General features: G+C 45.5%; 1 protein-coding gene across 1 annotated transcript in view; it reads right to left on the bottom strand.

Moving 5' to 3' along the window:
- itpr2 (inositol 1,4,5-trisphosphate receptor, type 2) overlaps nucleotides 1-20,395 on the bottom strand; it is a 69,383-nt gene that overhangs the window by 38,666 nt on the left and 10,322 nt on the right. The window contains exons 6-36 of the mRNA XM_030425891.1: nucleotides 19,195-19,293; nucleotides 18,975-19,058; nucleotides 18,728-18,874; nucleotides 17,118-17,213; nucleotides 16,776-16,820; nucleotides 14,163-14,314; nucleotides 12,615-12,714; nucleotides 12,315-12,475; nucleotides 12,083-12,224; nucleotides 11,830-11,988; nucleotides 10,256-10,428; nucleotides 9,175-9,294; nucleotides 8,787-8,969; nucleotides 8,399-8,650; nucleotides 8,172-8,319; nucleotides 7,936-8,083; nucleotides 7,072-7,259; nucleotides 6,834-6,957; nucleotides 6,682-6,739; nucleotides 6,432-6,597; nucleotides 5,996-6,163; nucleotides 5,113-5,199; nucleotides 4,888-5,013; nucleotides 4,655-4,777; nucleotides 4,232-4,432; nucleotides 3,872-4,123; nucleotides 2,665-2,790; nucleotides 2,371-2,499; nucleotides 1,912-2,032; nucleotides 1,642-1,823; nucleotides 1,015-1,157 (exon numbers count right to left, since the gene is read on the bottom strand). Of these exons, the coding sequence (XP_030281751.1) occupies nucleotides 1,015-1,157; nucleotides 1,642-1,823; nucleotides 1,912-2,032; nucleotides 2,371-2,499; nucleotides 2,665-2,790; nucleotides 3,872-4,123; nucleotides 4,232-4,432; nucleotides 4,655-4,777; nucleotides 4,888-5,013; nucleotides 5,113-5,199; nucleotides 5,996-6,163; nucleotides 6,432-6,597; nucleotides 6,682-6,739; nucleotides 6,834-6,957; nucleotides 7,072-7,259; nucleotides 7,936-8,083; nucleotides 8,172-8,319; nucleotides 8,399-8,650; nucleotides 8,787-8,969; nucleotides 9,175-9,294; nucleotides 10,256-10,428; nucleotides 11,830-11,988; nucleotides 12,083-12,224; nucleotides 12,315-12,475; nucleotides 12,615-12,714; nucleotides 14,163-14,314; nucleotides 16,776-16,820; nucleotides 17,118-17,213; nucleotides 18,728-18,874; nucleotides 18,975-19,058; nucleotides 19,195-19,293 (4,403 nt within the window). The remainder of the gene's footprint in view (nucleotides 1-1,014; nucleotides 1,158-1,641; nucleotides 1,824-1,911; nucleotides 2,033-2,370; nucleotides 2,500-2,664; nucleotides 2,791-3,871; nucleotides 4,124-4,231; nucleotides 4,433-4,654; nucleotides 4,778-4,887; nucleotides 5,014-5,112; nucleotides 5,200-5,995; nucleotides 6,164-6,431; nucleotides 6,598-6,681; nucleotides 6,740-6,833; nucleotides 6,958-7,071; nucleotides 7,260-7,935; nucleotides 8,084-8,171; nucleotides 8,320-8,398; nucleotides 8,651-8,786; nucleotides 8,970-9,174; nucleotides 9,295-10,255; nucleotides 10,429-11,829; nucleotides 11,989-12,082; nucleotides 12,225-12,314; nucleotides 12,476-12,614; nucleotides 12,715-14,162; nucleotides 14,315-16,775; nucleotides 16,821-17,117; nucleotides 17,214-18,727; nucleotides 18,875-18,974; nucleotides 19,059-19,194; nucleotides 19,294-20,395) is intronic.

Here is a 20,395-nt window from a genome sequence, read left to right on the forward strand (position 1 = left end):
TTCACCAGAGTTAACTTAAATTAATTATTTTTCTTCTTAATGGTCTTCTTTTCAGCTTAACGTTTGGAATATTTATTTATAATTTCATTTTTTTGCTTTCTTCATTTACATATTATATACATTTATACACACGTCTATTTCTATTTCTTACCTTTTTATTATATTGTTTATTTTTTACTATTATTATTATTGTTTATTGTTATATTTAACTGTCATTTGGCTGCTGTGACGCACAAATTTCCCCGTTTGCAGGACTAATAAAGGAATTCTGATTCTGACTTTCAAATAAATATTATCCTAGTTGTTATTCAGTTACAGCGATGGAATGTAACTAAGTACATTTACTCAAGTACAACTTTGAGGTATATTAAATGTTACGAAATATTTCCACTCAACTACATTTTGGATGCAAATATTATAGTTTTACATCAGAGTGAAAGCAGCATTTTAAAGTGGAAGTGACCAATTTCATCTGCCTTGTTTTTCCCCGAGTCTGTAATTTTCCTTATACTTAAGTATTCATTACACTGTGTGATCTACTCAGTTACCTTTTTAAAATCATAACCGAGCACTGAGTACAATTTGAATTAATATCCAAACCTTTCATCTCCAGTTTTATAGTCAACAAGGTTTGATGTTGTGCTCAACACACAGTAAACACACCTTGTTATCATGATGTCACATATTCATGTCGTGACAACACACATGTAAATATGTGTGTGTGTGTAATTTACTGTCACATCTTCTGTTATTTTCTACTCAGTATTGCCCTTTCTGCAACACTGATTGTTTACAGTACATTATATTATCTCTCAACGAGCCATCTTCAACTTTACAGACATTGAATATCAGCTTTTCTTTCGGTCCAAAATCTCAACTCATCCAACTCCAAACCACCACATCAGTCACGCAGCTGCGCCGACTCTTTAAAATGCGGCCTCGGGGCTTTTTTAGAAGTTGGGAGTGCGTTCTTCTTGTTCCGCACACACTGCGGGGTCGTACGCGGTGACTTACTTGGACATGAAAGCTCCGCTCTCGCAGCGTAACCGAGCCGCCTCTGGAAACAGCAGCTCGGGGCTGTGGAGGACGTCCACCAGCACAGAGAACTCAGCCTGAACCTTCGGACTGAACTGCTCCTCCAGAAGAGACACGACTCCCTGCACATCACGGAGAGACGAGGAGAAAGGCTCAAGAGATGCCGTCCTGGAGAGATTGATACTGAGACCTCGGAGAGGTCTATAGATAAATGTATACATATCTCAAAAAACTTCTTCATGCATCACCATGAGCCGAGCAACTCTGCCGATTCCCAAACTTTTCCTCTCGAGCCATCATGATACTGATCATTTCATTTTTTAAAGTGAAATGCGTAAACAACTATTGAACGGACTGCCATCAAATCTGGTCCAGACATTAACGTCTCCCTCGGGAAAAACTCTATTAACTTCGGTGACCCCCTGAATTTACATGGAGCACCGTCATCAGGACAAACTTATAATGTGTCCGCGTAAATACCTAGAAAATAATGACATTCCCATCAGCCTTTAGCGCTAAATCAGCAAATGTTAGCATGCCAACATGCTAAACTAAAAGTCTCAGAGCTGCCAGCCTGGCTGTGGATTGTTGTGACAAAGTTCTCACCTGCAGCTTCTCGATGATATTCTTGTAGTCGGGGCCGCCCAGGGGCTCCTTGCGAGGTCGTGTGCGCGCAGAGATCCTCCAGTCTTTGGCCGCTCGCTGCACCATGGTGCTGTGGACCTTGAGAGACAAAGTGTTCACCTGACTGTCCAGGTCCACTGGGATGGCTATGGCGCGTGCCTTAGCTGAGGGGAAGAAGATGAAGGATCAGATGATGCGGCTTTAAACGCATCTCGAAGCTGAAAGGCGGGACGGCAGAACAGCAACACTCACCGACGTCAGCCAGCGTTTTTATGCAGCTCTCGATGTTCGCCTTCTGAGGCGAGTTGATCCAGGTGCAGCTGTAGATCCTGAAAGAAGACTGAAGCAGCTTGATGAAGACAGACTGGTTTGTCTGTGAAAAGAGGAGAGGGAGCGGGGAATACAGGTTTTTAGGGCATAAGTGCAGAGAAAGACAGACAAATCTGATGGGAGCACTTTGAATATAGTCTCTGATAGGAGACATTAGCGCAGACTTCTGCAGAAAACACCTGAAGCGGGTGCTTTAGCTACAAACGTCTGCAATCAAACAAGAAGGATTCAGGCAGAAGGCAGATTGGCGCAGGAAGTCGACCGGCTGTCAAATATTTTACTGTAAAGTAGCTCAAAGTTGGCGGAGGACTCAGACGTGATGTGAGCGAAGCCTCCCTCTGCGGGCACATCGAATAAGCTGTCAGAGGTGGAAAACAATACCTGCAGGTTGGAGTGGTTGACAGAGAACGGCGAGCTGAAGAAACCCTTGACAATGGCCATCACCGTCTCCGTCACATACTTCTCCAGGGCGGGATCGGCGTGGTTGCGGTCTGTCGTAGTGTTGCACACCTGAAATCCGAAAGCAAAACTTGTGAACGAGCTCGACCTCACATCACAGCTCTATCCTCTGTCTCTTCACCCGCAGTGTGTGATGAGCGAGTCTCGTGCACGCCGCCTCATTAGGAAAAGTACCAGGCGGACATGTGCGACCTTTAAAATCTGAGAGAGCCTTACTCTGGACATGTCCACCAGGAAGTTGTCGAAGAGCTTCCAGATGTGGTTGGAGGTGTAGATCTCCTTCATTTCAACCTCCGTGTCCACGTAGCAGTGATTCACGAAGTTCACGTAGGCAGTTTTCACCTGGGGGGTTAAAGAAAATAAGAAATGAGATGCCTAAAGAGAGATTGCAGCCAACATATTTACAACGCCTTTATTTCTCTGGCACTCTGTATAACTTATCTTACTTGTCATATAACAATAGAAATGTAGACGTGAAGGCAAAGTGAAAACAAGAAGACATGAAAATGCTAAATGCAAAATATGTTTTCAGAAGTGATTTAACAGAAGTCACTAAATCTCCAAAGCTGAGTCACCTTTAGATTAAAACGGATTTATTTCACTTTTCAGTGAGCGCAAGTCAAAAGTGATGCATTTTCAACAGAAGAAAGTGTCGCTCGGCACTTAGAACATGGAGAATTTTGTCATATTTTGTCACATAATGTTATGCGACAATCGGGATGATATAATGTGATATACAATTGAAGCAAGCTGGCTGGAGGATAGCATCTGGTTGCTATGGGGATGACTGAAAGCTTTCACCGAAGCAGAAAAACTAAAAAAAAAAAAAAGGAAAATCACGCGGCTCTTTAATCTCTGTTGTGCAGCACTTGCGTCGTCACAATGCTGGAAATTCTTTACTTCACTACCTTGAAAAAATATAGTTATTGGTTACCATGTGGAAAACTGTATTGTAGGCATAGTATTTCAGATTTTTATCTAAAGACAAACATAACAAGACGTGTGTAAGTTGATTTAGTTCCGGAGCCGATGGGGCTCTACAGCGATGCATTTGTCAACTTACTGTTGGAGAGGAGAGCGAAAAAAAAACAGCTAGTTCTGCAGTATCAATATTGCGAAAAATCAGTATTTAAACCATTTCAAATATTCAGTATCGATATTTAGTGATATTTTCAATCTTTTGCCAACAGTAGTGTGAAGCGCCCCTGACGTTGGAACGACCAGAATGGCTCCACCTGAAGATCCACGGCTGCACCTGGCTCTTACAGGGGCCAAAATCTCTGTTATGTATCTTGGAACCAGACAAGCTTTATAAGTGATCAATAATTTATTAAAATCAACTCTTAAATCAAACGGGAAGCTAATGGAGAGAGGCCATGACCGGGTTATTTATATGACTGCTCTCTGGTGAATCACGCCTCACCTCTGGTATACAGTGGACATCAGTCACAACTTTGACGATGTCGTCCAGCGGAAGCAGAGAGTTGCACTTCAGCTCGGTGTAGACGTTCTTGCCCTCCGTGCAGGCGGCCAGCAGCTCCACCAGCGTGTTGTGGTAGGCCAGAGCTCCGTCTTCATCCGTCCGCTCTCGCTCGGAGCCCATCATCTGCAGCAGCACCGGGAAGGAGGAGCGGTCGTTGTAGAACACCAGCACGTCCTCGCCGCCGTTCACCAGCTGGACCCCAAAGTGACAGTAACAAGCGCGTTAAATTCTTTCTCCGCTGATACTCCTTATTCTCGGAAGCTGTCGTGTGGATTGATGAGACGTGAATGTCGTTCTCACCTCCGTCATCACTTTGTCCTGACACTTCTTCACATACTTCCCGTCGGCTTTCACGATGGTTTCCAGGAACTTGAGGTACTGAACGTGTCTCCCGTGTGTTTCGATGCAGTGGACGAAGTGATGGACCACGCGGTCGCTGATCTCGTTGCACAGCTGGTAGTTGTTCATGAAGATGTGACGCATCGTCTCCGCCTCCAGCAACTGGGGGAAAACACAGAAGAGGATCTTTATAACGTCAGTAAACTGATTTATTTGCAAAACAGGAAAACAGAAACAAAGAAATCTGGTCCTGCTCATAAAAAACTAGGATAAAATATCACTTGTTGGGGACCTTGTGCATTTTATTAAAGGCTAAGGCTGCCAGAAAAGAACACAAGGTAGATCAACGAGGGGGGAAAGAACAGCGATGTCATATCAATTTACCCCCGGAGTGAGGAAGAGGTTCAGGTGCTTGTGCAGCAGAGCCTGGTTCTGAGGGTTTCCTCTGCAGAAATTCTGCAGAAACGTGTGTGCCAGGGTCATGATCTCATTCATCTTCTCGTCGCTCTGTGCGAAGGGCAGAACCGAACAAACAAAAGGAGGCATTATGTGAGGGAATGTCAGACAGACAGACGGAGATTTCAGCGCGAGGAGTCATCCGGTTCGACATGACTCACCGTCTCATACGGGATCTGCAGCAGGTCCAGCACCACAGTGTGAGCGCCCATGTTCTTCAGCAGCCTCTGCTGCTGCACACGACTCTTCTTACTGGGATAACACAGCTTACTGAGCCTCAGGAGGATCTGAATATCACACACACACACACACACACACACATCTATTAGAGACACACTACAGAACAAAGTGTCATAAATAATCAGGAGATGCAGACCAGAGCTCACCTCTTTAACAATGTTGTAGTTGTTTGCCTTGTTGCTGTCAATTTGAGGCTTGATGTCTCCATCCTGCACCGGGCTCAACACGACCTCCTGCAGAGAGAAACACGTGAGCAAAAGACATTTTATATTTAAAAGGTGCAATATGTAAGGATTGGCATCTTGTTCCATTTATGCTCAAAACAAAGGGGGGGGGGGGGCAGCAAATTACTAGAATAACTGCTAACTGCTGCTAACTATAGCTACCAGAAACTAGTTAGCTTAGTTAGCCGTGCAGCTAGCAGTCCGGATTTAGAGCCCAAAGTGTTGAAGTGAGATAGGCCAGGGGCTAGCTGGTTAGCATGCTAACTTCAGTAGATATTTCTGCAACACAATACATCAATGTCATAACGTGGAAACGGACCTCAACCCTTTTTTAACATATTGCACCTTTAAACGTGAAGGCACACGTCTATAAAGGTTTATCTCTGGCGTGCGATCACCTCGACATCCAGCCTCTAATCACCAGGCATTCGTCACAGTGCGGTGGGAAACATCCCCGCTCCGATCCTTATCGCCACTATTACTGCATTATTGTAATAATAATGATGTAAAAAAGCACCCTACATGTTACAGGCCGGACTAATAAAAGCTGATTTACAGCAGCTTCCTGTTCTGCCAGATATTATTATTCATTATTCGGCTGCAGTAGGCTAACAAAACAGCTCTGATGAACGACAGAAACAATAAACAAAGACGCCGTTTACAGTGCAGCTGAGTGACTGACAGGATGCCCACGATAAATATAGTGACTTCCTGTGGAGGAAACAAATGTCATTTCACACTAATATCTCGAGTGTGAGGTTTTGCTTTTTGATGGTGGCGAGGCCACTGAACGACGGTACAGCACCTCGATGTTCTGCTCTTTGCCCTGCCGGACCCCGAGGTCTTCACCGTTGTAGGCTCCACTCTTCTCCACCCACAGCTCCGACTTCTCCACAGTCAGACGCAGCTGATCCAGGTCTGTCTTGATCTGCTTGTAGTTCTCCACGTCCTGCTCGGACACCAGCAGCTGGACCTGGAAAACACACGCACACACTTGATGAGAAATAAACCAGGCTAAGAACAAATGTGTGTGAGAGCAAATCTCTGCCAAGAAGTCTCCCTGCACCACTTTGGGACGTCAGCGAGTTGTTGAAATGGGAGCTGAGGAAGCTCTGAGCGAGACAGTTTACAGCCGCCGCTGTTCGGCCCTTTGGAGAACCCTCCTAATCCAAACTGATTACATCAACCATGACAAGAATCACTTAGCTCAGGAAGTGCCTAACGCCGCACTCTGTCGCTACCTGTTTGAAGGCCTGCAGCACCTCGGCTCTCTGGCTGAAGTGTTTGAAGATGAGCTGCAGCGAGCCGGACACCAGCGGGGGGTAATCCTGCATGATCAGGTGGATCAGGACCCTCAGAAACGTCCGGCCGCCCTCGTCGTCCAGCTCCACCGCACTCAGCTCCGAGCTGGAATCACACAACGCCAGGAGGTTCAGGTTGCATCTTTATTTGTAAAAATGTTTGAGTGTATTTAAGCAAATCGCCACCAACCTCCCCGCAAACATGCTCTCTGCTTTGGTGGCAATCTCGTCGATGTCCGGCTCAGAAGCTGGGGACACAATAAAGTGGACAACGAGTCAGTGAAGTGCGGCAGAACGAACGCTTCGCATTGTCTTTTTTAAGGAGAAGAAGAAAAGTCTCACATGTCATCGGGAGCATTTCCGCCAGTGAGGCGGAGCTGTCGGCGATGCTCTTGTCCCCAAACTCTTTCTTGTAGATGGACAACAAGTATGTGATCCTGTAATCCAGCCGCACGCTCAGGATGAACTAACGGGGGAACAAAAAATACACACACAAGAAAAAAACACAATCAAACATTGAAATCAAACAGCTGAGCAACTCCAGAAGTCGTCGAAGGTGCGTCCAGCAGGTGGCGCTTACTTGCAGGATCTCGATGATCTTCAGCTTGGTGTCCATCACCATGACGTCCTCGATGTCCGGCAGCAAGAGTCCCTTCCCGTAGCGGAGGGAGGGAGGGGTGTCGGGGAGGCTGTGCAGCACGCCTCGACTCATCACCATCTGAGTCATCATTTCCCCGACGCCGTGGATCGTGCGCAGGACATTGTTGCCTGAAGGAGAACACTCATCGTCACACATTTTGCATCCCGAAGCCTCATCATTTACTTCCACTCACACAGTTGATGCATTTCAGCCAAGTTTGATGATGTGTTTCATAAAAGCTGGAAAAAAAATGCCCTGAGGACATCAAATAAATGGTGCGGGAACCTCTCTCAGCGATGTTAAACATTGCCGAAAGAGGTTTTTTTTTCAAGCCCGTTACAGCCTCTCCTGAATCATTTCCAAGAGCACGATCTGTGTTTTTAGTTCTGTGATCTGAAGTATGTCATCTTTGACCTCGTATCGACATGTTATTTCGGTTCCACTGACACCAAAGCTTCTCCTACCAAGATCTGCAAACTATCACCTTTTTCTACCGCTGTCTGCCGGGTGCTACTTGCACAGGCGAAGTCTAAATCCCAAAGCTTTTGTGCGTAGCTTTGCTCCTGCATACATTTATGAACTGCTGCATCCACATACCGCATCTAGAAAGCTGAGGGCTCCTGACAACGGATTATTGTCTGTCTCTAACTTGAATAATACGTCCCTCTCTTGTATAATAGATCTGCATCCTCCTGCCTGATCAATTAGATTGGTCTCTTTTAATAGGAAACAGCGGTTTTTCAAGAAGATCTACGTTGAGCAATGCAGTGAATTCATGCACTTTGACCGTGTTGCAGCACTGACCAGCCTCTGGGCTCTTGTTGAGCTTGTTCATGAAGGTGAGCGGGTGCTGGACAATATCCAGGATCGCCAGCAGAGTGCGCGTGAGACGCAGCAGCTCGCTAAAGCTGTAGAAGCCGAAGTAGACCAGGTTGCGGGCCAGATTCACCACCTGGAGGAGAGAGGTAAAACCCAGAACGTCACACGGAGAGCCGACGTGAGGAAATGAAGAAAATGAGACACGTTGCAGTTGAGTTTACTTCTAGCGTGAGTTCATTCTTGTCTTTATCCCCGAACGGATAAGGCTGGCTGACCACATCTCTCAGGTACTCTTCCACAAACTCCATAGTGGGAGCAAACTTCCTCTTCATCTCCTCCCTGGAGGTGTCGGCGGACTCGTACTCGAACCTGTGGAGAAGCACGACCTCAATCACGATCACAGCCTGCGCGTAACAAAGCACACAAGATCACACGGACGGGCGCCTACTCGTGGATGGTGATCTTGGAGGGGATCTCGGTCCAGAGGCGGGCGTAGCGGACGGGCACCACGGCCTCCTGCGGGTCGCGGTCCACGTGCATGTGCAGCATGAGGCGGCAGAAGGAGGCCCGGAGGTTGTAGGGCAGGCAGTCGTCGAACATGCAGCGCAGGATCAGATCCACGGGGAGCTGGCAGGTGATCTGGTTGATGGCCAGGTACTGACGGTCCAGACACATTTTAGCAAACAGGTTGAGCTGGTACCTAGAGAGGAGGCGGGGAGGGAGAAGAAGCACCGTGTGAAGGGGAGAAAAGGGGAAAAAGGTATATTCTGTCTTGCTTGTGTGTTACTGGGGAAAGCAGGTGTAGCACGTGGGGCAGCTAAGTGCACCGCCGTCACCTGTAATAGGTGATGATGTCTACATCCATCTTGTGGTTGCCCTTAGCATCCTGGGCCAGGTGGCGGATGGATTTGCCGTGGGGCTCCTTGTGGCTGTCGATCCAGTAGAGCCACACCTCCTCCTCCTCCGCCTCCTCCTGCAGCAGAGACGACTCCAGGGTGGTCTCCGTGTTGGGGATCAGCCTGTGAGGGAGAACGCGCGACATTAAAAGCAGTTCCACGACAAACCGCACATATCACAGTCCGACGTCGGGGCTGTTTCACACGAGAGGAAAACTGCACAGAGCACCGTATGTGCGTGTTTATACATGTTTGAAGACGGAGTGACTGAAACACGCCAGGATCAACTCGGATGCTTTAAATATAGATACCACAGGGTGTGACTCACTTGGTCTGGATGAGGATGTCTGCGTTGGTGGGGTTCAGCATAAATTTACAGATAAGCTCCTGCGTGACGGGGATGGCAGTCTTGTTGGACACGCAGAGATCAGAGAGATAATCCAGGAATCTGGGAGAGTAAAAACAGACATGAATCAACACATTAAACCAAATGTTTCACACACACAAAAGATCCAGCACAGGAACACACGAGCTGACTGTTCACATGAGAGTCGGAGCGCGCTCCCGTCTGCATGTAGCATCTTGTGATTATTCGGTTTTACTCCAAGAACTCTAACCACTGCTTTGTTTCTTACAGAACTTTCTGTATTCTGACATGTAAAGATGATTAAATAATAGTTACAATTCACCTAAAACACACTCGGATACAAAACAACAAAATGTGCGATCACATAGCGGAAATAAGGCGAAATTAAAGGTGAATTTATGATAAATAACTGATAATCTTAAATCAAAAAATGTAGTTTAAATAAGTAAGATTCACAAATTGTATTTGATTGCATCCATCTGTCCCTTATTAACAAGCATATGAGCGATATACAAAACGAGTTCACATCTATTTTGCTTCAAGAATAAACAACAAAATATAATGAATGTACTTTTTGATAATATAATGGTAATATATACTGATATGTATTTATACTTAAATAAATATATGTTATGCATATATTACCAGATAATATTTGGGCGAAATCAAATTTCTATTTTTAATAGGATATATGAAAAACTGCATTACTTGGTATATCTCAACATATGTAAGATAACATTTTATGTACTGTATTCAATAACTAAATATAATTAAATATATATATATTTAAATATTTAAGAAGATGAAAATAACATGCGCCTGATTCAACTTGCACAGTTTAAACCTTAAACGTTCAAAAAATGTATTTAATATATGAGAAATGTTTTTCTCCTGCATGAAGAGCATTCTACTGTGTTTCCATCATCGTGTCTTTCCTACAGAATCACACAGTTGTATCCGCTCTGTCAGACTCTTCCTATACTTCCTATTATTAAATAGTTTCTTTAGGTCATCTCATCTGCGGGAGGTGAACGCGTCCGACCTGGGCTCCCTGTTGCGCCTCAGCAGGTTGACGAAGGTCTCGATCTCTCTGGCTGTGATGTGTTTCTCCAGCAGCTTGCGGTTGTTGTGCAGCAGGGCAGTGATCGTGTCCTCGGCCAGGATCTCATACCCAATCTGAGACTGCATGATGGAGAACTTCTTGGCTATATATTCCTGCGCGGAATAAAGAAACACACTTGGTTGTAAACACTTGCGATGTGGCGGCGGCGGCGTGAAGTTGAGAAGAAAAGTTTGAGGAGTATAAAATGTGCTGAATCACATCCGCAGCCTGTTGGCCACCGAGCGGCTCAACGCGACCTACTTGATGCTGCAAACGACGCCTGTGTCTGTGGAGGAGTTGCTTAGTTTGCTCGACGAGCCCGACATAAACTAAAATATTTAATTTGCAATTAAATAAAATTGAGACACACAAGCAAATCTTCATATTTTCAAAGGTGTTCCTAGCAAATGTTCCAGTCTACAGACCGCTTGAAACACTTTACACTTGTCACATTCACACATTCACACACTTGCAGAAGCCGCTCATCAGGAGCTATTTGGGGTTCAGTGTCTTGCTCAAGGACACTCCGACATGCAGCTAGGGGAGCCGGGGATTCAAACCAGCGCACTTCCGATTACTAGACGTCCCTGCTCCTCCTCCGGAGCTCCAGCTGTATCTGAGGCATTTTCACAGCAGGCGTTTTGATATGTTATAATAGAGAAGCACAGGTGATACTAAAATCATTAACAACGGCTTTGTTCTATTCAAGGTTTTATCATTTACAAATGTAGTTTTCCTCCCGTGATGTGTAGAAATGTCTTTTAAAAAAGGCCGGTGGCTGTAGTGAAGTAATTATTTGGTGAGTGGAACGAGAATAAAAGCAGGAAATGAAAAAGAAACTTTCAGCAAGGTACAGCTGTTGTACTACTTTTACTCTTGTTATAAAACCCACACACACACATCATATGTTTATCTATGACGTGCTGAAACGCTGGACGACGGCAGCAAAAGCAGAAAGAAGTAGAATAACCTATGAAGGCGTATCTGTCTTAAAATTAGCGAGCAGCTGGTCGTACCTGAGCGGCACAAAGCCTTCAGTGTAAATGAACTTCCTCCCAAACAAAACTTCCACCATCATCCGCTCAGCTCACTTTCATTAACAAACGTGTCGTGAATTATTCATCTCCAGTCCAATAATCGATTCTAAAGACTGTTTGAAGACGCCTTTGTTTTCTAGATTGAGGGCATCGTCACAGCAGCTGTGATCAGACTGATAATCTCCCAGAAAAAAAAAAGCCAGAATCTCCTGTTAAAAAAACACATTCACATCGCTTCCATCTTGGAAATATCACCGACAGTCTGAGCAAAGATGAAACCTGCCTCACAAAACTCATAAACTCAAACTCATGCATTTGCTCTCGTCTCCTGTTTTTTTGTTTAGACCTGAAACACGTCATTAAAAACAAAGATCCACCCTCTGTCCTTCAGCTTCCCCACATCCCTGTGATGACGAGCGTGTGGATGAACTCAATGAACACTCGACGTCAGACTTGTGCACAAGGAGGAAAACATGCCTGGTTCTTGCGATAGTCCTGCTGGGAGTGGCGCAGCACCCGGTAGCAGAGCCTCAACATGTACTTGAAGTGGGCGTAGCGCTGGTCGCCCAAATCCTCCAACTTGAGCATCGGACCCTCGCCCTGATCCGTGAACGGAGCCTTCAGGATGCCGAAGATCTGATGGGACAGAAACGAGCATACGATGATAATGAAAAAGGAAGATAATTTGATACAAACACTTCTGAATTGGTGCTTGCGTGCTCGTGCCAACCTGGGCGAGGATGTTTTGTTCCCTCATGAGTTTCTGCCTCTCTCGGTTGGGTGTCGAGGTGACCACGGACAGAACATCCTGGCCGTTGTTCGGTACCACGCACACAAAGAACACCAGGTCCTCCAGGAGCTTAGTCACAAACCTGAAAATACATATCAAGGACGTTACACTGAAATGCAATCGTAAAACGTGCGCACCGTCCCGTGTCGCCTGTCCCGTCATGTGTCCGCACCTCCTCTCGTTCTGAGCGATGTTGCCGTACTGAAGCTTCCTCACAGTCGACTCCAGGACCTTGCTGGCGTCGTTGGCAAAGTCCAGGTCTCTGACCTCCGACAGGGGAACGGACACGATGGCGAAAGCCTCTTTGTCCTCTTTAGTGGGACAGGTGCCGATCTGTCGTGAGAGCCAAGAGAAAAGTCCAAACAATGCATCCATGTTTGTTTAACTTGTGTGTGTGTGTGGGTGTATGTGTGTGTGTGTGTGTGTGTGTGTGTGTGTGTGTGTGTGTGTGTGTGCGTGTGTGTGTGGAGACCTTGAGCATGACAGGGCGCTCCTCCTCTGCGTCGATGGGGACGTTGGTGCTCGTCACCCAGGTGTTGGTGCACAGGTGCCGAAGTCTCACGTAGGAGTTTCTGAGAAAGGATGGGACAGGTAGTTTAGCATGTGCACTGTGTTTTCACTGAGGCCCTGTGGATTCATACTCTGCACTATGATTAGTAACCATCCCTCGTCACTGGGCCATAATGACATGAGATTTCTTTATGTGATGATCTGGTTCTGGCAAATTTAGGTGCTTCAGATAATGCTGCACAGATGAATCATACTCATGGAGTTCACTGTACATATTTTTTATATTTGTAAGGTCACTTTTGCAACTCTTTTGGATGTGCATGCTTTTATTATTATTATTTTAGTTGATTGCTTGTTGTTGTTAATGAACTGATCCTAGAGAGTCAGTCAGCCTCATATCTAGTCTTAAAGGCCAATTTTAACACCTGTCGAATTCTTACTCCAAACCAGCAGGGGGCAGCACATCACCGGAGTCACCGCTAACTGCTGCTAACTGAGGCTGCCATTACGTAGTTGGCTCAGTTAGCCGTGGAGCTAGCGGTCCAGAAGGGGAGCGTTGGCGTTTACACACTGTTAGCCCAGGAGCTGTGGACTGTGACGGGCCAGGGTTAGCTGATTTATATGCTAACTTAAGTCGATACCTCTGCAACAATACATACTGGTGACATCATGACGACAAAACTTTACTTCTTCACTTTCTGTTGATCATTTTGTAAACTTTGAAAGTGACATATTGCATCTTGGACCCCAAAGCATAAAAAACCTTCAGAGTCCTTCTGATTCCATGACTTTTGCTCTAACGACACCTTTAACAACTACTACATGGGCTGCCATGAAGTTCGGTCGTATCCTCCTGAGGATGAACTTTAGTGATTTGTCATTTGTGAGGTACATTTTTCTCTAATTTATCCAACTCTTTGGTTTATGACCAGAAGATACCTGCAAAACCCTGAGTGCTCTTTGTGTTTAGAACAGTGGCGGTTCTAGACCAGTTTTAATAGGTTGGGGCCAGGTTGGGGCCGGCTTTTTTGTTAGGGGGCACATACAATCCTAAAAAAAAGATAAATCCCTCATTCAGACAAAACAGTGTTTACAATTTCAGCAGTTTTGATTGGGTAGTAAACTGCTGAGACATTTTATTTCTGCCTTTCCCTTCAAAACAAAGTCATTGCAAGAAATCTGTCATTGTATTACTGATGCAGACTCCCTGTCCCTGAACTTCTAACACAGTTCCATTTGTTTGTGAAATGATCCAGTAACAAGTGTCGGCTGTTTCAGGTAGTTTTTATTCCCGACAAACAAAGCGACACTCTCTTGAAGGAAACTCGCGGCAGCAGTTGGTTTTGATGTCAGACTAAGTGATATTATCTCACCCTAATGGCAGATTTCCCGACAATAACCGCTGTGCTCTGTGCTGTGAACTCTGGCGAACAATTGCCCCTCCCGTGGATTAAAACTACAGCAGATGTTACCCCCACCACCACCACCCGCCCCCGGGTGAGTGTCTGACCTGGGCACGAGGCAGTCGGCCCGCTGCAGAGTGGTGGCGTCCAGCTCAAACAGAGAGGCGATGTCATTCCCATGGGGAACAGAAACCAGGGTGAAAGCAATCTTCTCCGCTGCCTGATGCTTCCTCTTGGAGAACACAATGTCCGTCTCGTTCTGCACACACACAAACACACACACACCACACACACACACACACACACACACAGGAAGGAGAAGTTAGTGTCAGCGGTCTTAAAGCTTGTACGGTGCAGACAGTTAAGTCTTTTATCAATACTCACACGGTGGATTATTTTCTTTTGCAGCACCAACAATCTTTAAACACACAGTGCACAACACTACATGTCCCTTTGTGTGGTCGGCCTATATATTTAATATATAACAGAAAGATGCTCGAGTGTGTTTATGCTGTTACAAGTCAGTGAACTTCACCTGGAGCCTGTGTGTGCATCTAACTACGACTTTGGTTACTGATTATTTCTGTAAACTGTTATTTTGTCGACCCAAGCTGTTGGTGAGATTAGCTGATGGCGGATCAAACAGAAGATCAATCTACAACTTTTTTTAAATAACCGATTGATCATTTTAAGCCATTTTCAAGAAAAAATGTCAAACGTTCATGATTCTGATTTGCCGCTTTTCTTTGCTAAATGAGATCGTAAATCTAAACTTCAGGATCCGAGTCCAAAGTAAACCGGAGCAGGTGGATCAAGACGACATATTTTCAGCTCAAACATTTAACCAATACAATAACGTGTGTCTTCATTGATTCTGATTATTCCTCAAGTTTCCCCTCCTTCTTCTCAGTAAATCTAAAATCTTGTGTGCTTCTATAAAAGACGCAGTACGGTCAAATTAGATCGTGGGAAACTGCAGTGGGCATTCGTTTTTTAGGGTGTTTTTCACTATTTTCACAATCTTCTGACATTTTATTGACAATGTGATAAAATAATTGGGGTGATGATTGAAAAACAAAGCGCACAATCCCAAAGAAGTCAGTTTCTAATACTAAAATACAGATAAAGGAGGAAAAAGCCAGCAGCATATTTGGTATACGATTTAGGATTATGACATTAAACGTATAGATGCACAGGATAGTGTGAAACAAGTTGGACAACACACTAAGGCCAAGGTTTCAAATCGCACAGACAAAGTTGGAGGAGTCAAATCATCCACTCCTACATTTACACACTTAGTCCAAAGCGGTAACATCATCATCACCGACTACTGAACACCTTCTTCATCTTAGAGAACAGGTACGACAGTCGGAGGGCGTCAAAACAGGTGAACAGGACGGGAATCTGCATGTGTGGTCGGCAGCCGTCATCACTGTCGTCTTGAGGTCTTGTCCATTTCCTCACACAGTGCTGACTTGCAATTTTCAATTACCCGAAACAGAAATAGCACAAAAGCTGTTAACCACAAACTTCTACCTGATCACTCTAAAGAGTCGAACTGCATGTGCACGGAAAAGAAGACCTGTGTAACTCCTTCTCGTCTGCCTTAGGCCACGAACTTATCAGTCACCCCTCACATCCGGCTATAATCTTAAAGAACGGCCTCATTAAGGTGAACAGTGAAAGTGTCGAGTGTCAGTGAGTCCATGTGACCAAAAAGTAAAAGCAGAGACGTGTTTTGAGCCGGTTCGCCTCGACTATCCACACATACAGGCGTAGGAAACTGATAGCCCGACTGTTGATAAAATCTATAATTGACGACAGACGGATGCGAGCCAAACTATACTGTCACAGCGCCTTACACTAATGAGGTATCAAATTACGCAGAAACGTAGCCGGAGAGCCGTGACTTCTCTGTGTGCTGTGTTCGACTCTGCAGCACGTAGGCTGCTAACAGTCTGCGCTGTGCAGATGCGGCAGATAATGGCGAGGGTTAATTTCTCCCACTGTTCTCTGCATGTCAATGGGAAGCTCCCCAGAGCTGCCTCCACGCCTCAGCTTCTCCATCCTCCCACTCCCCCCCCCCCCCCCTCCCTCCTCCCAATGCTGGTGACTCACCCCACCAGCTTAGCACAGGCGAGTGGAGCAGAGCAGACAGCACGTCTGCCTCCCCTCCATCCCCTCTCGCAGGGCACCCCCACACCCAGACGTTATGTAAGGAGCCCCCTGTGTGTCTGAAATTCAGCATGTGCATGGGAGAGTGTGAGGCTGTGTGTGTGTGTGTGTGTCTGTGTGCGTGTGTGTGTGTGCGCGTGTTCCTGTGCGTTGCCAGAATACAAATGCGCAAGGTGGCTGAGAGCTGAACGAAATGTCTAGATATAGATTCAGAGTTGTGTGTGCGTGCGTGAGTGCGAGCACAAGTACTTTGCGAGTGTGAGAGAACTGGTGATATTGCATAACCAAAGCATGAGGAGACGGAGAGAAGGGCCCCGAAGTTGGACAGACAATGAATAACCGCTGAGATAATTGCTCCCTCTACGAAAAACACACTTGTGTCTTCAGTTCGAGGGCGCCGTGACTCATCTATTGTGCAACATTACAAACTATTTGCATTGCCTTTTGCGTGTCCTGAATCATAAAATGTGAAATTTATGTCAGTGGCGGACCAGTCAGAGGCGAGGCGCAGTGTTTTTTTCTGCAGCCGTGTTTGACCGACTCACCTCTCCTTTGGGCTCCACCGTGTTGTCTTTGAATTCAGGGTTCACCTGCGGGGGAAATGAGCAGTCAGTGACCTCAAGAAATCTCAAAACAGCTCTGATCATAATCCTGTCATTATCATCCCCCCCCCCCCATCACCCAAATCCAGACTGCTCAGCAGCCGGAGATGGGCGATAGTGGCCATATCAATGGGAACACTGCCACCTACAGCACATCCCATAAACTCCCCTTCAGCTGTGCTTCAGTGACTCAGACAAAGTGATCAGGAGTGCGAGCGACTTTCTGAACGTGCTGCAGAGTTAATTGCAATCACGAAGCAGAGACCAAACGATGGACAAACTCACCTCCGCTGCGAGGTAGTTCCCGGTCGCCAGGTGTTTGAAGCGAAAGAGGCTGTTCCACTGGCCGGCTCCGCCTCTGCAGGGGTCGTAGTGCACAACCTGACACAAAGACACGAAACAAGGAGCGTGAAACGTCCACCAACATCAGCTTTCGTCCCCCGTCTGTGATGTTTTCTGTCTCCTGCGAGTGTTTGGTTCAGTGTCAGTCTGTGCTCGACTCCAATACAGTACGCTCCGATACAACGCAGAGTGACTTTTAAAACATTATTCATTGTTTTCATTCATTTTACATCCGTTTGTGTGGAACAGCACTGGTCACCGAGAGTCTGGGTTTGTTAAGGTGATTCAAGGAAGCTTTTTTTCATAAATGAAACATTTTCCTTTAAATCTATATAGATATAACATGTAAAAAACAAGATAAAAGAATGAAAATAAATGGATCAAAATGATGTAATCTCAATAAAGAGCCTGTTTAGCAGACAAAACAGCTCGGTGTAGGAGAGGACTGTTTCTTGGGATAATTTCTGTTATTCAAAATGACAATAGTTCACAAACTACATGAAATGCGCAGTGTTGGAAAGTAACTAGTTACTGTAATATTCTTACTTTCCCCAGTGACAAGCAGCATCAGGGTTTGCAATTTCCAAATCACAAATGATATCACAGTTGTTCTATGAAGTCATGCTGCATTCCTGGGCTGCAGGAACAGATTGCTTTTTATCCGAGGCTGTGTTACGATGACGTGTAAGTGTGTCAGGTCAGGTCAGGACATGACAGGCTACCAGGTAAATCACTGTACGAAGGATGGAGGATGAGGGAGAGAGTTTAACCGTCAGCTGGAAGTGTTTCCATTAGCCGTTATTTTGTGTTTGTCTCAGTAGAAGATGCAAAGAACATTTGACGCAAACTTTGTGCGAAATAACTGCGGAAAATACAGCATGTTGGTTGAATTCCTCCAGAACCCTGACTGATCTGATACGGCAGCACAGCCATGTAAATAAAACACTGCTGCTGGAAATGAGGCGTTTACTGCCAGTGAAGCAGGAAGGACTCCGGCTCAACAACAGAAACTGGATTTCAGAGAAGAGAATTGGTTGAGGAGAGACGTTCAGTGGGCAACTTGTACAGAAGCTTGTCCCTGGGTAAGATATCTGATGGAAGAAACGCTATCTATGCAGTAGGAGCCGTACAAGTAAAAAGTAACTTGTTACACTTCCTGCGTAAGGGGGAGAATGAGAGTCACCCTAAGACATGAGCACAGCAGGAATTTGTTTGTCATTCTGACACGACGACATCTCAACAGCTGATACGGTAACATAAGTACGTTCCGGCACAACAGGAACTACAATTTAGTGAAAGCTGATAAGAGGAAGATGAAGTACAATAGACAATGTGTGACAAAGAACTAAAGGTTGATAAAAGGTCATCAAAGAGGAAATAAAGGTCGACGTTCGGGAGAAATGGACCTTAGCCATTATAATATGACCAAACCGTCAATTCACCTGCTTGAAAATGAAACATTTGTTGATTTATTATATCTAAACTGAGCTTGACGAATGATTCTTTTCAACTGCATCCATAAACAATGTTGTTTATCCCCGTGTTCGTTCTACCTCGATCTCCCAGAGAGCCTTGGAGCTGGTGGCGGATGTGGCGGACTGCCGCAGCGTGGTCCTGAGGAAGACGTGCTGCTGCTTCTTGTACTCGTCACCGGTCAGAAACTTCTCCTGCTCGGCGTGAAACAGCCGCACCACGTCTCCCTGACGAGAGGACAGGAAAAAAAAACCCTCAGATTTCTGTGACAGATACCTGCACGCTGTAGGCGCTACGGATTAAAAGATAAAGTACAAAATAACACACCCCCTTCAGCACGTCTTCCCTGTAGTCGCTGAACTTCATGAACAAGGCAATCTTCCAGCTGGTGTTGCAGTTGACGGCGTTGACCTGCGGCGTGAAGCGGAGAATAAAGAGAAACGTGAAATGAAGCGACGTGTTCCTGATAACACCAGCCACTAATTAAGCTAGAAGACAAGCTACAGGTTCATCTCGCTGTATGTTACCAGCACTGATCTCATCCCACCTCTTTGCAGCCGGGGTTGTCCAGCAGCTCGATGTTACTGGCGTGAAGAGGCTGCCCTGCGTTCACTGGCATCAGCACCACCTTGTCTCCAACCACCACCTTGAACCCAATTAAGAGACAGTCACACACACAGGCAGGAGACGCAGGCAGGTGAACTTTCTAGCAGTGTTCAAATGGACCAAACAGAAAGTAGGTATGTGTTTCCATGCAAAGGGGGGGTTTGTCTCAGGTCTGCAAACATGACTCTTATTTTGAAAAACAAGGTGCTCAGTGTAACAGCAACAGGCCGAGCTTCACATGAGAGACAGCTCGGTTCAAACCACGGTGAGTGCACATGAATGCAGCATATGAAGATATGGTGACTGAGAAGTACACAGCCTGTTATTGTATCATTGCTTGCACAACACATGCTCGCTTAACTCCCTAAATCTACGCTGTCATAGCCGTCATGTCATGTTTACCAGGCGCACACAAGCACACCGTGGCTTTAGACACCGGTGGCTCATCGTCACACATATTCCAATGTCGTGTTGGAATGTTTAAAGTTCCCCTCCAGACAGAAAAATGTATTGTTTTTGTAACTAAACACCAAGTTATTTTAGAATGCTTTCATTTATTTATCCTACTTTTTAAAATCCTTTTATTTTCTACATATTGTACTCACACACATGTTTTCAGTTTCATACCTGCACCAAGTATATCGGTCATTTTGTCATGCTGTCGTCTATTTGAAGGTATATTTAAAGGACACCCATCATGCTTTTTCATTTTTCCTTTCCTTCAGTATTTTATATCAGGTTCTTGCGCATGTAAAATATCTCAAAAGTCAAGAAAGGTCAAGGTCCTCTTTCCCACAGAAAACACTGCTCCTTAAACGCCTCATCGGTAGCCCCGCCTTTAATTCTGTGACTTTGTGACATCACACTATCTCCTCATGTCACACATTTTCCAAATGTATGCCTATTAGTTAGTTTGGCTCTTTAGAATTGATTTTGCACGGCTGCTCTGTCAAGTGTGTTTGAACCGACCAATCACAGCGGACCGGGCATTAAAGAGGCGGGTCTTAAAGGGACAGGAGCTTAAAACAGAAAAACTCATTTGTTTTTGTGCACTAATGCATATTTAACCAAAAATTATGAACATGAAAACTAGCTTTATATGTGTTTGTGTTTCATTCTTATCTAACTGAGGCTCACTTGCA

This window comes from Sparus aurata, chromosome 8 (genome assembly GCF_900880675.1).
Source record: "Sparus aurata chromosome 8, fSpaAur1.1, whole genome shotgun sequence".
In the NCBI taxonomy this organism is placed as follows: domain Eukaryota; kingdom Metazoa; phylum Chordata; class Actinopteri; order Spariformes; family Sparidae; genus Sparus; species Sparus aurata.